The sequence below is a fragment of the Eurosta solidaginis genome, chromosome 2 (assembly GCF_040869045.1).
Source record: "Eurosta solidaginis isolate ZX-2024a chromosome 2, ASM4086904v1, whole genome shotgun sequence".
Lineage (NCBI taxonomy): Eukaryota > Metazoa > Arthropoda > Insecta > Diptera > Tephritidae > Eurosta > Eurosta solidaginis.
The window spans coordinates 181,095,399-181,111,505 of NC_090320.1; the positions used below are offsets into that span (position 1 = coordinate 181,095,399).

Consider the following 16,107-nt stretch of genomic DNA (forward strand, 5'->3'; position numbering starts at 1 on the left):
CTGTGAGTACTCCATGTATTACTCTGATGTAATGCTGAGCTGGAGTATAAGTTGCAGTCCTAGGACATCGCAATGTTAATTGGACCATATTTTTTGTATGAATTGTGGTTAATTTGGAGCACTCGCTTGGTCCATAGCGAGTACTCCATACATGCATGCATGGAGTACTCGCGATTTTTGCAGGGACGCAGCGAATTCTATGCATGTACGTATGTGTCGCATCACGCCTCACTCAAAAGCAATTTGCTCGCACAGTTGACACCGAACAATCACACACACGAATTTTTTGGTAAAAATGTTACTTTTGTTTAAACAATTAGGCTGATATAAGAAAGGAATCAAGTATTTTTTTTTTTTGATGCAGATCGAAGGTAAATATTTCAAAGTTTTACTGAAAAGTAGAATTTTTTAAATCAGTCCATCCGTTATTGAGTTATTTATGATTTTTACTTCATTTTGGCAATTTGCCACGCTCCTATAATATATATCTTCAAATTATATTAACTGTACGATCTCACGTAGCTAAGCTTTCAAATGCAAAAAACCGTTTTAAAATCGGGGCATTCTGTGTGAAGTTATGTGAATACATGTCATTTAGCGACTTTATTTTATAAGATTTATTATATTATTTTTATACTCACTTGAGCAGAGCTCACAGAGTATATTAAGTTTGATTGGATAACGGTTGGTTGTACATATATAAAGGAATCGAGATAGATATAGACTTCCATATATCAAAATAATCAGGATCGAAAAAAAATTTGATTGAGCCATGTCCGTCCGTCCGTCCGTCCGTCCGTTAACACGATAACTTGAGTAAATTTTGAGGTATCTTGATGAAATTTGGTATGTAGGTTCCTGAGCACTCATCTCAGATCGCTATTTAAAACGAACGATATCGGACTATAACCACGCCCACTTTTTCGATATCGAAAATTTCGAAAAAGTGCGATAATTCATTACAAAAGACAGATAAAGCGACGAAACTTGGTAGATGAGTTGAGCTTATGACGCAGAATAGAAAATTAGTAAAATTTCGACAATGGGAGTGGCACCGCCCACTTTTAAAAGAAGGTAATTTAAAATTTTGCAAGCTGTAATTTGGCAGTCGTTGAAGATATCATGATGAAATTTGGCAGGAACGTTACTCTTATTACTATATGTACGCTTAACAAAAATTAGCAAAATCGGAGAAGGACCACGCCCACTTTAAAAAAAATTTTTTTTTAAAGTAAAATTTTAACAAAAAATTTAATATCTTTACAGTATATAAGTAAATTATGTCAAGATTCAACTCCAGAAATGATATGGTGCAACAAAATACAAAAATAAAAGAAAATTTAAAAATGGGCGTGGCTCCGCCCTTTTTCATTTAATTTGTCTAGGATACTTTTAACGCCATAAGTCGAACAAAAATTAACCAATCCTTTTGAAATTTGGTAGGGGCATAGATTTTATGGCGTTAACTGTTTTCTGTGAAAATGGGCGAATTCGGTTGATGTCACGCCCAGTTTTTATACACAGTCGTCCCTCTGTCCTTCCGCATGGCCGTTAACACGATAACTTGAGCAAAAATCGATATATCTTTACTAAGCTCAGTTCACGTACTTATCTGAACTCACTTTATATTGGTATGAAAAATGAACGAAATCCGACTATGACCACGCCCACTTTTTCGATATCGAAAATTATGAAAAATGAAAAAAATGCCATAATTCTATACCAAATACGAAAAAAGGGATGAAATATGGTAAGGTAATTGGATTGTTTTATTGACGCGAAATATAACTTTAGAAAAAACTTTATAAAATGGTTGTGACACCTACCATATTAAGTAGAAGAAAATGAAAAAGTTCTGCAGGGCGAAATAAAAAACCCTTAAAATCTTGGCAGGTATTACATATATAAATAAATTAGCGGTATCCAACAGATGATGTTCTGGGTCACCCTGGTCCACAAATTGGTCGATATCTGGAAAATGCCTTCACATATACAACTACCACCACTCCCTTTTAAAACTCTCATTAATACCTTTAATTTGATACCCATATCGTACAAACTCATTCTAGAGTCACCCATGGTCCAACTTTATGGCGATATTTCGAAAAGGCGAACACCTATAGAACGAAGGCCCACTCCCTGTTAAAAATACTCATTTTCATTTGATACCCATATCGTACAAACAAAGTCTAGAGTCACCCCTGGTCCAGAAAGGCCCACTCCCTCTTAATATACTCATTAACTCCTTTCGTTTGATACCCATATTGCACAAACGAATTCTAGAGTCACCCCTGGTCCACCTTTATGGCGATATCTTGAAAAGGGGTCCACCTATAGAACTAAGCCCCACGCCCTTTTAAAATAATCATTAACACCTTTCATTTGATACCCATATCATACAAACAAATTCTAAAGTCACCCCTGGTCCACCTTTATGGCGATATCTCGAAAAGGCGAACACCTATAAAACGAAGGCCCACTCCCTTTTAAAAATACTCATTAACACCTTTCATTTGATACCCATATCGTACAAACAAAGTCTAGAGTCACCCCTGGTCCACCTTTATTGCGATACCTCGAAAATGCATCCACCTATAGAACTAAGGCCCACTCCCTCTTAAAATACTCATTAACTCCTTTCGTTTGATACCCATATTGCACAAACGAATTCTAGAGTCACCCCTGGCCCACCTTTATGGCGATATCACGAAACGGCGTCCACCTATAGAACTAAGGCCCACTCCCTTTTAAAATACTCATTAACACCTTTCGTTTGATGCCCATATTGTGCAAACAAATTCTAGGGTCACCCCTGGTCCACCTTTATGGCGATATCTCGAAACGGCGTCCACCTATGGAACTAAGGATTACTCCCTTTTAAAATGCTCATTAACACCTTTCATTTGATACCCATATCGTACAAACGCATTCTAGAGTCACCCCTGGTCCATCTTTACGGCGATATCTCGAAAAGGCGTCCATCTATAGAACTTAGGTCCACGCCCTTTTAAAATACTCATTAATACCTTTCATTTGATACCCATATCGTACAAACGCATTCTAGAGTCAACCCTGATCCACCTTTATGGCTATATCCCTAAATGGCGTCCACCTATAGAACTATGGCCCACTCCCTCATAAAATACTCTTTAATGCCTTTCATTTGATACACATGTCATACAAACACATTCCAGGGTTTCCCTCGGTTCATTTTCCTACATGGTTATTTTCCCTTATGTTGTCACCATAGCTCTCAACTGAGTATGTAACGTTCGGTTACACCCGAACTTAACCTTCCTTACTTGTTATAGATAGATATCTTATACAACCGATGGTTCACAGCTAGATGCTTAAAATTTCACCAAATGCTTACGTATATAGCGTACATTGTAGTCTGAAAAAATCACAGAGATCGGTGGTATATATAGTATATATCTCATACAACCGATGGTTCAGATTAGAAACTATTCGCAATTTCTGCCCCATTTTAACAGCTAGAAGCTTCAAATTTCACTAAATGCTTACGTATATCGCGTACATTGTTGTCTGAAAAAATCATAGAGATCGGTATATATATAGTATATATCTCATACAACCGATGGTTCAGATAAGAAACTTATCGCGATTTCTGCCCCATTTTAACAGCTAGAAGCTTCAAACTTCACCATATGCTTACGTATATAGCATATATTGTTATTTGAAAAAATCATAGAGATCGGTGGTATATATAGTATATATCTCATACAACCGATTGTTTAGTAATAAACTTTTCGCGATTTCTGCCCCATTTTAACAGCTAAAAGCTTCAAATTTCACCAAATTCGGGTTCAAACCTTAAATTTACTTCAGCTTGTAAAATGGGCATCTCAAGCCTATTAATTACAAAATTGAAGATGGTGTAGATGTGAGGTATTTTTCGAACCTTTTTGATGACATGAAAATTGGTTCGTAGCCAAAATCGGTTAGTAAAATATGGCTGTATATTCAAGCTTTAAACACATACAGCATAAAGAAACTAATTTTTCGCATAACTATTTCCCAACAATCACCTAGGTTTTTTGAAAAACTCTTCTAGTACTTCGTTTACCGAAAGTGGTGTATCAATATGGATATTCAATGAAGCGAGTCCATTCAAACGTTCTTGACTGATTGTACTCCGCAAGTATGATTCTAACCTTTTAATGTGCGTTCTTGTGTTGCTGTCGAAACTGGTAGAACGGCTAATATGCCTAATATCTTATTTACACGTTCGAAAGCGTTTGGATTCACCATCTGAAAAAATAAGATAAATAAGAATTATAGCATACAAATTTTGTAGGTAATAATCAAAATTGTACCCATCTCAAGTGCATCAAACACGTTTTTAAAATTCTGACCATCGACTCGCCTTCTCCACATTTTGACTTCCATTGCAAACTCGGTTTTGGAACAATTCACAACACTTTCATAAAATTCATGCAGTTTATTGCATTTTTCAGCGTTGTATTCATTTTTGGGAGACAAAACACCGAAATATTCGAAAATTAGTTGGTGTTTAATATAACGGCTCTTGATATGAGTTATGAATGCACCAAGGAATGGAATATAGAATGCGATTCTCAGTATCAACGTTGCATCTTTTTAATTGATATTTACTGATGCATGGTTTCTTGTATAGCGTATTATGTATTATCCAACCCAATTGTCAACCTCACCTACCCGTGGCGAATCCTGTTTCATTAACAGCCGAGGCTCTGGCGACCACGAACTTCTGATGGATCAAGAGGGTGGGAGGTGGGTATGGCCTAAAATGTTTCATGTGGTCATAACAAATCGTTTCCCGAGATCGTCGGGCTGGGCTCTGGGATGTTAGCACCCCATTTCTGGAATTTTATAACAAAACATATGCCAAATAATTGGTCACTAATTGGTCATAATTGGTCAGCAGGTTTCAGTAATTGGTCAGCATTAGAAAAAATTTTATGGAAATTTTAAAATTTTCATGGTCGGGTGTGGGATGTTAGCACCCGATTTCTGGAATTTTATACCAAAACATATGCCAAATAATTGGTCACTAATTGGTCATAATTGGTCAGCGGGTCCCACTAATTGGTCAGCCATAGACAATTTTTTATGGCCATTTAAAGTTTTCCAAGGGAAAAACAATTTTCCTGTTTAAACACCCTGTATACATAAATTTTCCAAAAAAAATTATGCCAATTAATTGGTCACTAATTGGTCATAATTGGTCACCAGGTTTCGTTAATTGGGCAGCCATAGGAACTTTTTAATTAATTTTTAAAGTTTTCTTTGTTATCGGATGTTACCCTGTTATCGGATGTTAGCACCCCATCGGTGGATTTTGAATTCGAAAAGCATGCCAAATAATTGGTCACTAATTGGTCATAATTGGTCAGTGGGTCCCACTAATTGGTCAGCCATAGACAATTTTTTATGGCCATTTAAAGTTTTCCAAGGAAAACCAATTTTCCTGTCTAGACACCCTGTATAAATAAATTTTCCAAAAAAAAATATGCCAATTAATTGGTCACTAATTGGTCATAATTGGTCAGCAGGTTTCGTTAATTGGTCAGCCATAGGAACTTTTTAATTAATTTTTAAAGTTTTCTTTGTTATCGGATGTTATCGTGTTATCGGATGTTGGCACCCCATAGGTGGATTTTCAAATCGAAACGTATGCCAAATAATTGGTCACTAATTGGTCATAATTGGTCAGCGGGTCCCACTAATTGGTCAGCCATAGAAAATTTTTTATGGCCATTTAAAGTTTTCCAAGGGAAAAACAATTTTCCTGTTTAAACACCCTGTATACATAAATTTTCCAAAAAAAATTATGCCAATTAATTGGTCACTAATTGGTCATAATTGGTCAGTGGGTCCCACTAATTGGTCAGCCATAGACAATTTTTTATGACCATTTAAAGTTTTCCAAGGAAAATCAATTTTGCTGTCTAGACACCCTGTATACATAAATTTTCCAAAAAAAATTATTCCAATTAATTGGTCACTAATTGGTCATAATTGGTCAGCAGGTTTCGTTAATTGGTCAGCCATAGGAACTTTTTAATTAATTTTTAAAGTTTTCTTTGTTATCGGATGTTATCGTGTTATCGGATGTTGGCACCCCATAGGTGGATTTTCAAATCGAAACGTATGCCAAATAATTGGTCACTAATTGGTCATAATTGGTCAGCGGGTCCCACTAATTGGTCAGCCATAGAAAATTTTTTATGGCCATTTAAAGTTTTCCAAGGAAAACCAATTTTCCTGTTTAAACACCCTGTATACATAAATTTTCCAAAAAAAATTATGCCAATTAATTGGTCACTAATTGGTCATAATTGGTCAGTGGGTCCCACTAATTGGTCAGCCATAGACAATTTTTTATGACCATTTAAAGTTTTCCAAGGAAAATCAATTTTGCTGTCTAGACACCCTGTATACATAAATTTTCCAAAAAAAATTTTGCCAATTAATTGGTCACTAATTGGTCATAATTGGTCAGCAGGTTTCGTTAATTGGTCAGCCATAGGAACTTTTTAATTAATTTTTAAAGTTTTCTTTGTTATCGGATGTTATCGTGTTATCGGATGTTAGCACCCCATCGGTGGATTTTCAAATCGAAACGAAATTTTGCCAATTAATTGGTCACTAATTGGTCATAATTGGTCAGCAGGTTTCAGTAATTGGTCAGCATTAGAAAAAATTTTATGGAAATTTTAAAATTTTCATGGTCGGGTGTGGGATGTTAGCACCCCATTTCTGGAATTTTATACCAAAACATATGCCAAATAATTGGTCACTAATTGGTCATAATTGGTCAGCGGGTCCCACTAATTGGTCAGCCATAGATTGATTTTCCTTGGAAAATTTTAAATGGTCATAAAAAATTGTCTATGGCTGACCAATTAGTGGGACCCACTGACCAATTATGACCAATTAGTGACCAATTAATTGGCATAATTTTTTTTGGAAAATTTATGTATACAGGGTGTTTAAACAGGAAAATTGGTTTTCCTTGGAAAACTTTAAATGGCCATAAAAAATTTTCTATGGCTGACCAATTAGTGGGACCCGCTGACCAATTATGACCAATTAGTGACCAATTATTTGGCATACCTTTCGAATCGAAAATCCACCGATGGGGTGCTAACATCCGATAACAGGGTAACATCCGATAACAAAGAAAACTTTAAAAATTAATTAAAAAGTTCCTATGGCTGACCAATTAACGAAACCTGCTGACCAATTATGACCAATTAGTGACCAATTAATTGGCATAATTTTTTTTGGAAAATTTATGTATACAGGGTGTCTAGACAGCAAAATTGATTTTCCTTGGAAAACTTTAAATGCTCATAAAAAATTGTCTATGGCTGACCAATTAGTGGGACCCACTGACCAATTATGACCAATTAGTGACCAATTAATTGGCATAATTTTTTTTGGAAAATTTATGTATACAGGGTGTTTAAACAGGAAAATTGTTTTTCCCTTGGAAAACTTTAAATGGCCATAAAAAATTTTCTATGGCTGACCAATTAGTGGGACCCGCTGACCAATTATGACCAATTAGTGACCAATTATTTGGCATACGTTTCGATTTGAAAATCCACCTATGGGGTGCCAACATCCGATAACACGATAACATCCGATAACAAAGAAAACTTTAAAAATTAATTAAAAAGTTCCTATGGCTGACCAATTAACGAAACCTGCTGACCAATTATGACCAATTAGTGACCAATTAATTGGCATATTTTTTTTTGGAAAATTTATTTATACAGGGTGTCTAGACAGGAAAATTGGTTTTCCTTGGAAAACTTTAAATGGCCATAAAAAATTGTCTATGGCTGACCAATTAGTGGGACCCACTGACCAATTATGACCAATTAGTGACCAATTATTTGGCATGCTTTTCGAATTCAAAATCCACCGATGGGGTGCTAACATCCGATAACAGGGTAACATCCGATAACAAAGAAAACTTTAAAAATTAATTAAAAAGTTCCTATGGCTGCCCAATTAACGAAACCTGGTGACCAATTATGACCAATTAGTGACCAATTAATTGGCATAATTTTTTTTTGGAAAATTTATGTATACAGGGTGTTTAAACAGGAAAATTATTTTTCCCTTGGAAAACTTTAAATGGCCATAAAAAATTGTCTATGGCTGACCAATTAGTGGGACCCGCTGACCAATTATGACCAATTAGTGACCAATTATTTGGCATATGTTTTGGTATAAAATTCCAGAAATGGGGTGCTAACATCCCACACCCGACCATGAACATTTTAAAATTTCCATAAAATTTTTTCTAATGCTGACCAATTACTGAAACCTGCTGACCAATTATGACCAATTAGTGACCAATTATTTGGCATACGTTTCGATTTGAAAATCCACCGATGGGGTGCTAACATCCGATAACACGATAACATCCGATAACAAAGAAAACTTTAAAAATTAATTAAAAAGTTCCTATGGCTGACCAATTAACGAAACTTGCTGACCAATTATGACCAATTAGTGACCAATTAATTGGCAAAATTTTTTTTGGAAAATTTATGTATACAGGGTGTCTAGACAGCAAAATTGATTTTCCTTGGAAAACTTTAAATGGTCATAAAAAATTGTCTATGGCTGACCAATTAGTGGGACCCACTGACCAATTATGACCAATTAGTGACCAATTAATTGGCATAATTTTTTTTGGAAAATTTATGTATACAGGGTGTTTAAACAGGAAAATTGGTTTTCCTTGGAAAACTTTAAATGGCCATAAAAAATTTTCTATGGCTGACCAATTAGTGGGACCCGCTGACCAATTATGACCAATTAGTGACCAATTATTTGGCATACGTTTCGATTTGAAAATCCACCTATGGGGTGCCAACATCCGATAACACGATAACATCCGATAACAAAGAAAACTTTAAAAATTAATTAAAAAGTTCCTATGGCTGACCAATTAACGAAACCTGCTGACCAATTATGACCAATTAGTGACCAATTAATTGGAATAATTTTTTTTGGAAAATTTATGTATACAGGGTGTCTAGACAGCAAAATTGATTTTCCTTGGAAAACTTTAAATGGTCATAAAAAATTGTCTATGGCTGACCAATTAGTGGGACCCACTGACCAATTATGACCAATTAGTGACCAATTAATTGGCATAATTTTTTTTGGAAAATTTATGTATACAGGGTGTTTAAACAGGAAAATTGTTTTTCCCTTGGAAAACTTTAAATGGCCATAAAAAATTTTCTATGGCTGACCAATTAGTGGGACCCGCTGACCAATTATGACCAATTAGTGACCAATTATTTGGCATACGTTTCGATTTGAAAATCCACCTATGGGGTGCCAACATCCGATAACACGATAACATCCGATAACAAAGAAAACTTTAAAAATTAATTAAAAAGTTCCTATGGCTGACCAATTAACGAAACCTGCTGACCAATTATGACCAATTAGTGACCAATTAATTGGCATATTTTTTTTTGGAAAATTTATTTATACAGGGTGTCTAGACAGGAAAATTGGTTTTCCTTGGAAAACTTTAAATGGCCATAAAAAATTGTCTATGGCTGACCAATTAGTGGGACCCACTGACCAATTATGACCAATTAGTGACCAATTATTTGGCATGCTTTTCGAATTCAAAATCCACCGATGGGGTGCTAACATCCGATAACAGGGTAACATCCGATAACAAAGAAAACTTTAAAAATTAATTAAAAAGTTCCTATGGCTGCCCAATTAACGAAACCTGGTGACCAATTATGACCAATTAGTGACCAATTAATTGGCATAATTTTTTTTGGAAAATTTATGTATACAGGGTGTTTAAACAGGAAAATTGTTTTTCCCTTGGAAAACTTTAAATGGCCATAAAAAATTGTCTATGGCTGACCAATTAGTGGGACCCGCTGACCAATTATGACCAATTAGTGACCAATTATTTGGCATATGTTTTGGTATAAAATTCCAGAAATGGGGTGCTAACATCCCACACCCGACTATGAAAATTTTAAAATTTCCATAAAATTTTTTCTAATGCTGACCAATTACTGAAACCTGCTGACCAATTATGACCAATTAGTGACCAATTATTTGGCATATGTTTTGTTATAAAATTCCAGAAATGGGGTGCTAACATCCCAGAGCCGTCGGGCTGGTACATTTATTGTGCTTGTTACCGGAACGTACCGGATCTGCACCCGGCAAAGGACCATCAACATCGATAACACTCCCCAAGGCCTTCGGGGAGTGTCCCTATCGATACAACAACAACAGCAACGTTTGGAATTGCACGCTAGAAATAGCGGCTTGAAACTGAGAAGGCTTCGAATATTGCTGGCTGAAGTTCAATGTAAGTAAATACCGCTTCAGGACATATATCAAAATCATCATTATCAAAAAAAATTTTATTGAGCCATGTCCCCCCGTCCATCCGTCTGCCCGTTAACACGATTACTTTAGTAAATATTCATATATCTTCACCAAATTTGGTACACGAGCTTATCTGGATCCAGAATAGATTGGTATTGAAAATGAGCGAAATCCGATGATAACCACGCCCTTTTTATATATATAGCATTTTGGAAAACACAAAAAAACCTGATTATTTAGTAAATAATACACCTAGAATATTGAAATATCACGTGTGGAATGACATTGAGACTTTTTATACAAATTTTAAAAAAATATTTAAAATGGGCGTGGCACCGCCCACTTGTGATACAATCAATTTTACAAATATTATTAACCATAAATCAAAAATCGTTAAACCTATCGTAATTCGGCAGAGAGGTTGCCTTTACTATAAGGAATGCTTTGAAGAAAAATTAACGAAATCGGGTAAGGACTACGCCAACTTTTATATAAAAGATTTTTAAAAGGGTCGTGGACAAATAAAATAAGCTATATCTTTGCAAAAAGAGCTTTATATCAATGGTATTTCATTGCCAAGTCGATTTATAACAATAAATAGGAAAAATTTCAACTTTAAAAAAATGGGCCTGGCACCGACCTTTTTGACTAAGCAATTTTCTGTTTCGGGAGCAATAACTCGAACACAAATTAGTTCAGAATAGAACCATATGTATATTGTAAAGAATTTACTGCAATTGCCCTTATTTGCAATCTTCTGCTAACGTTCGTATCGCTAAAATGTTGAATAAATAACTCCAATATTGAATAATGGAAAAATGGCCTTTATTAAAGTACTTCACAATAACACTTATACTTTGCAGCAAATAGCTTGCGTAATAACCAAACTGATTGATAGCTCAAATGAAACTGATTTCTCGCCTCTACTGTTGTCGCCTTTTTATACTGTCTGATTTCCTAGTTGCATACTTCTAGGCTTTTTCAATTCCAGAAATTACTAGTTAGTTCAGCTAAAACTACAGATGTATAACTTTTATAGCTTCTCTCATACTCTCATAATGTTCGGTTTCACCCGAACTTAGACTTTTTGCATAACCAAAATTTTTTTCTGGAGAACGTTTTGCCTTTTTGGCCATCGGTAAAAATCAAAATAAATGCACCCTGCCTACATCATGTTACAATCGAACATACGACATAAAATAATGAAGTAAACTAGTAATAATGAAATCAACACACAATTTAAGGCTCTTGAAGGAGCGAACGCATTCCTTCGTTTGTATCAATTATGCAGCATTCATCATACAATCCCTCGTCTCTAGTTACCCCCTCTCTAAAACAGTACACACGTGGTATACAAGGGCTTTATTATTTTGTTTTTTGGCAATTTCTGCAACCCACACATCATACAACCACCTCTTTGTTATCGTCATTATATCAAAACGGGGACCTACGGGAGTGAATATTCATTTGAGTTATATATAATAACTAGAAGACCCGGCAGACGTTGTTCTGCCCTAAATTTGGCCTACCTGCATACATTTTAAAAAGCTTTTTCCGTCTAACTCTGCTCTCCCCCTCTTCACTTTTTCCTAATCCTTTTATTCACTCCTCCCTCCGCCTTTTTCGCTTCATCTATCCCCATCTTCGTCTCATTATATCTCTCTCTCAGTCTATATCTTTTGTTCCAGTCCCAGTCCCAGTCCCACTCCGAGTCTAAGTACCAGTACTGGTCCCAATCCCAGTCCCAGTCCGTCTCTGGTCGGAGAAAAGGATCGTAAACGCTAATATATGTAGGCAAATTTATATACCAAATTTCAGGAAAATCGAATAGGACGTATGTAAATAGGTATGTGGGTATCATTAATTCATGTCTCTATTTCGGCTTCGAATGCATATTTATCAGTTTTGCTAGGTTGATGCGACTAAATCGAATATCACAATGAAAATCATTTTAGAGCTCTCAGCAACAGCGTTCATTTGATATCCATATTACCCACACATTTTAGGGGTATCGGGGTCCACGTTTTGGTCTATATCTCGAGACCCTAGTCACCCAGCGGTATAATATATTACTCTGTACTAAAGCACTCATCAACAGCTTTCATTTGATATCCATATTGTATAAACACTGTCTAGGCATTCACGGGCCCACGTTTTGGCCTATATCTCGATTCCCTAGTCACCTAGGGGTATGAAAATTACCCTCTACTAAGGCACTCATCAACAGCTTTCATTTGTTATCCATATTCTATAAACACATTTTAGGGGTACCCTGGTCCACGTTTGAACAAAATCGACTGACGTATTTTTTCAAACACCGGCGACCGACTAACGCACATTTTAGCCTTTCCTTTTATATATAGATTTTTATTTTTCACACTTCACTATAATATTAAAACGAAATGCAGATATTCATTGCTTTTGAAATTCGGCTTAAAAATTGCACATGGAACAACTAAAGACTCTCCTGAATTAAAAAAAAGTCTTAGTACTTCTAAATCGCGGGCCCCCTCAGAAACCCCGGGTTCGGGGTAATAAAGTTAGATCAAACTACAGACGGGGTGCAAAACAAATTCAAAATCGGTTCAGTAGTTTAGGAGTCCATCGCGGACAAACATATTGACAAATAACTTTTATATATAAAGATATTGAATTATTGTACAACTTCAAAACTTATTGTGATTCAGCGTGGTTCAAACTTTTGGCAGGCTTTTCTTTTCACGGTTCTATATATTTTCAGCACAAAAATAACACACATTAAAAACTCATAATTTAGTAAAAAATACTCAACGAAAAAACTTTTGAACACTTGTAAATTAATATACTTACGTCTGCATTTTAAATAACCAACAACACACAGTTTGGCAGCGGATTATGCAATGTAGAACAATAATTATAAGAAATGATAATTACCGTTATGTACTGTGGGCATTTTAAAAACAAACTGCATTCAAATAAAAAAATGGCTGAACATTTTTTTCTTATTCGCGTCTAAATTTGGCGGGACTGGTTTTTTTTATGCTGACTCCGAATGGCATTTGCCAGGCAGATGAGTTTTCACTGAGAGCTTTTCATGGCAGAAATACACTCGGAGTGCATGCCAAACACTGCCAAGGGACGACCCTGCTTAGAAAAATTTTCTGCTAACTGCATATACATATGTAATACTGCTATATTGCTACAAAAGGCTAGGTACATTTTCCCAAACATCGGAGTGTCGATATATTGCGGTTTAAATGTTTTTGTTTTTGTATTCAATAATCGAATGTACCTAAATTAAAATTTTTTCTTGTCACACTTATGCTGCTACAATCACAAAAATTTTATAGGCTGTCTTGTTTTGATTTCGAATTCAAAACACATTGCGAGTATTTTCTATTAGCAATATAGGAGTATTACATATGTATATGGCTAATTGGAAAACCTTCCCTGCCAACCATGACTACCCACTTTTAACCACTTTCCCCTGAAATTTCACCACCATCAAATATTTCGGTGTCAAAAAATTATAGTTTTTGGGATATTTTTCAAGGTGGAAAATATTTCCCATAAATAGAATGAGTGCGAATGAAACAACATGAGTGTGTTGCTTACAAAAATTCTGAAAAAGAGAAATAAAGAAAAATTATTAGACGCGCTCGTTAAAATAAATTTTAAATTTTCGGAAAACATTTAAAGTTATAGCAATTAAATAGCGAAAAAGTAAAAGCTAAAAGTTTTGAACGGTTTGCAACTAATTTGCGAAAAAGTGGAAATTTAAAGTTTCGAACGGTCTGCAGTTATAAAAAAGTGTTAACAAAAGAGGCGGCCATCATTGACAACAACCAACAGAAGTTTCCATCATCAAGTATTCCAAAAAAGTATTATTATCTAATGGTGTCCCCATAATATAGAGATGCATATGCGCTGATGCACATATATATTACGAAGATTTTATGGTGTCACTATAATAGGTACATGTACAAGCGCTTGTGCATTTATGTATCATGGTGTACACCAAAACCAGTTCAGTGATAAGTCCCTGACAAAGTTCAGGAAGATTTTATGGTGTCATCATCTTAACCTTAATCTTAATAATAACTATTATAAATGCGAAAGTTTGGAGGTCCAGACGTTTGTTTTTGTGACTCAATCACGCAAGAACGGCTGGACGGATTTGGATGAAATTTGGCACACAGAAAGACAATGGTATACTGGCTTAAGTACACTGACTATTACAAACTCAATGGGTAAAATAAGTCGAGGGCTTACAAAGTGAGCAGTGACAACCTCCGCCTGAGGCTCCCTCTCCCCCCCCCCCCCCCCTTTGGTTGAAAATCTATAAATTGTTCTAACTGGAAATAAATTTTCTCCTAAATCAATAATTTTTGGTATCTGGCTCATAGAGATCGAGATCTAAACAATTTTGGAAAAACGATCAGTGGTGCTCTCCTCCTCCATCCGTCATCCTCCCTCCATTAATTGTTTTTATACTCAGTTGAGCAGAGCTCACAGAGTATATTAAGTTTGATTGGATAACGGTTGGTTGTACATATATAAAGGAATCGAGATAGATATACGACTTCCATATATCAAAATAATCAGGATCGAAAAAAAATTTGATTGAGCCATGTCCGTCCGTCCGTTAACACGATAACTTGAGTAAATTTTGAGGTATCTTGATGAAATTTGGTATGTAGGTTCCCGAGCACTCATCTCAGATCGCTATTTAAAACGAACGATATCGGACTATAACCACGCCCACTTTTTCGATATCGAAAATTTCGAAAAAGTGCGATAATTCATTACAAAAGACAGATAAAGCGACGAAACTTGGTAGATGAGTTGAGCTTATGACGCAGAATAGAAAATTAGTAAAATTTTGGACAATGGGAGTGGCACCGCCCACTTTTAAAAGAAGGTAATTTAAAACTTTTGCAAACTGTAATTTGGCAGTCGTTGAAGATATCATGATGAAATTTGGCAGGAACGTTACTCCTATTGCTATATGTACGCTTAATAAAAATTACCAAAATCGGAGAAGGACCACGCCCACTTTAAAAAAAAATTTTTTTAAGTAAAATTTGAACAAAAAATGTAATATCTTTACAGTATATAAGTAAATTATGTCAACATTCAACTCCAGTAATGATATGGTGCAACAAAATACAAAAATTAAAGAAAATTTCAAAATGGCCGTGGCTCCGCCCTTTTTGATTTAATTGGTCTAGGATACTTTTAACGCCATAAGTCGAACAAAAATTTACCAATCCTTGTGAAATTTGGTAGGGGCATAGATTCTATGACGATAACTGTTTTCTGTGAAAATGGGCGAAATTGGTTGAAGCCACGCCCAGTTTTTATACACAGTCGTCCGTCTGTCCATCCGCATGGCCCTTAACACGATAACTACAGCAAAAATCGACATATCTCTACTGAACTTAGTTAACGTACTTATCTGAACGCACTTTATCTTGGTATGGAAAATGAACGAAATCCGACTATGACCACGCCCACTTTTTCGATATCGAAAATTACGAAAAATGAAAAAAATTCCATAATTCTATACCAAATACGAAAAAAGGGATGAAACATGGTAAGGTAATTAGATTGTTTTATTCACGCGAAATATAACTTTAGAAAAAACTTTATAAAATGGTTGTGACACCTACCATATTAAGTAGAAGAAAACGAAAAGTTTCGAAACGGCGTCCACCTATAGAA

The 16,107-nt window shown here is 35.4% G+C and overlaps 1 protein-coding gene across 15 annotated transcripts in view; it reads right to left on the reverse strand.

Moving 5' to 3' along the window:
* The window catches only part of LOC137240363 (uncharacterized), a 424,852-nt gene that overhangs the window by 170,846 nt on the left and 237,899 nt on the right, over positions 1–16,107 (reverse strand). Inside the window, exon 6 of one of the 15 annotated variants that reach the window (XM_067766498.1) lies at positions 4,176–4,272. The exons of the other annotated variants lie outside the window; for them this stretch is intronic. Within the exon in view, the coding sequence (XP_067622599.1) occupies positions 4,176–4,272 (97 nt within the window). The remainder of the gene's footprint in view (positions 1–4,175; positions 4,273–16,107) is intronic. 15 annotated transcript variants of the gene reach the window in all.